Below are 1,593 nucleotides of genomic sequence, written 5' to 3'. Positions count from 1 at the left end.
CTCATGTCCTTTTGTGTCTCTGTTTCCATATGTCTCTATCTCATTCAGTCTCAGACTCTGCCTCTGTCACTGGTGGTCTGTCTCTGCCCTCTCTGCTCCTCTGTCCTCATCTCAGACTGTCTCTGGCAGTCTGGCTTTATCCCTATTTGTCTGTCTGTCCGTCCGTCTCTGGCAGTTTCTCTGTCTCTTCGTGTCCGTCTCTGTCTCTCTTCCCGTCTCCCCAGCTCTCTGCATCTCTGTCCATCTCTCTTCCCATTCCTCCCATAGCACGCCCCCACCCCCGCCTTTCATGGGAGCCTCACCCTTACTCCTCCTTTCCCTGCCCCCCTGTGTCCACAGCGACCCCAACCAGCCGGTGCCACAGGACACCAAGTTTATCCACACCAAGCCCAACCGCTTCGAGGAGGTGGTGTGGAGCAAGTTCAACAGCAAGGAGAAGCAGTACCTGCACATCGGCTTGAAGCCGCGCGTGCGCGCCAACTACCGCGCCAACAAGGTGGCCTTCTGGCTGAAGCTCGTGCCGCACCTGCACAACCTGCACACGGAGCTCTTCACCACCACCACGCGCCTCCCTCCCTACGCCACGCGCTGGCCTCCGCGCCCGCCCCCTGGTGCCCCGGGCACTCGCCGCCCGCCGCCTCCGGCCACCCTGCCGCCCGAGCCCGAGCCCGAGCCGGGCCCCCGGGCCTACGACCGCTTCCCCGGGGACTCCCGAGACTACTCCACGGAGCTCAGCGTCACCGTGGCCGTGGGCGCCTCCCTCCTCTTCCTCAACATCCTTGCCTTCGCCGCCCTCTACTACAAGCGGGACCGGCGGCAGGAGCTGCGGTGCAGGCGGCTCAGCCCCCCCGGCGGCTCGGGCTCCGGCGTGCCCGGCGGGGGCCCCCTGCTCCCTGCGGCCGGCCGTGAGCTGCCACCCGAGGAGGAGCTGGTGTCGCTGCAGCTGAAGCGGGGCGGGGGCGTCGGGGCGGACCCTGCGGAGGCCCTGCGCCCCGCCTGCCCGCCCGACTACACCCTGGCCCTGCGCCGGGCGCCGGACGATGTGCCTCTCTTGGCCCCCGGGGCCCTGACCCTGCTGCCCAGCGGCCTGGGGCCACCCCCTCCCCCGCCGCCCCCCTCCCTCCATCCCTTTGGGCCCTTCCCCCCACCTCCCCCCACCGCTACCAGCCACAACAACACGCTCCCCCATCCCCACTCCACCACTCGGGTATAGGGGGCGGCTCGGGGAGGCCCCCCTCCCCGGCCCTCCTGGCCCACTCAGAAGGCAGGGAGGAGGACTTGGCGACAGGCTTTTGTCGTGTGGAGCTGTCACACGTCGAGGAGCTTTAGGTGGACGTGGGGTTCCTCGCCGGGATGTGTGTGCTTCTCCCGCGTGGAGTGGCCCGTTCTCTTCTCCGGACTTGGGCCTTTGAACAACTGGGGGGGTGTTTTTTCCCCTCCGTCGTCTGGACACCCGTCTTCGGTGTGTGGAGACGTGGAAGTATTTTCCCACGTGGAGGTGTGCTTTCTCACGAGGGGGTGAGAAACCATGTGCAGGGTGAGGTTTTTTTTTTGCCGCCCTGGACACATGTTGGCTCCCTCAAAGAATTTCTG

The 1,593-nt window shown here is 66.2% G+C and overlaps 1 protein-coding gene across 1 annotated transcript; it reads left to right on the top strand.

The window, feature by feature from the left end:
- Nucleotides 1-164: 164 nt before the first annotated feature.
- Nucleotides 165-1,366, top strand: LOC113617247 (neuroligin-2-like). The gene has a single exon (XM_027100484.1). The coding sequence runs from the start codon at nucleotides 290-292 to the stop codon at nucleotides 1,211-1,213; it is 924 nt and encodes a 307-aa protein (XP_026956285.1). The 5' UTR covers nucleotides 165-289; the 3' UTR covers nucleotides 1,214-1,366.
- Nucleotides 1,367-1,593: the final 227 nt, after the last annotated feature.

The sequence above is a fragment of the Aethalodelphis obliquidens genome, unplaced genomic scaffold (assembly GCF_003676395.1).
Source record: "Aethalodelphis obliquidens isolate GAN/ISIS:26980383/991018 unplaced genomic scaffold, ASM367639v1 scaffold3903, whole genome shotgun sequence".
Lineage (NCBI taxonomy): Eukaryota > Metazoa > Chordata > Mammalia > Artiodactyla > Delphinidae > Aethalodelphis > Aethalodelphis obliquidens.
Note: the sequence above shows the minus strand (reverse complement) of the source record. Positions and strands in the feature narration are given on the sequence as shown.

Coding starts and splice junctions, on each gene's coding strand:
- LOC113617247 (XM_027100484.1), top strand. CDS start 290: ATGGGAGCCTCACCCTTACTCCTCCTTTCCCTGCCCCCCTGTGTCCAC.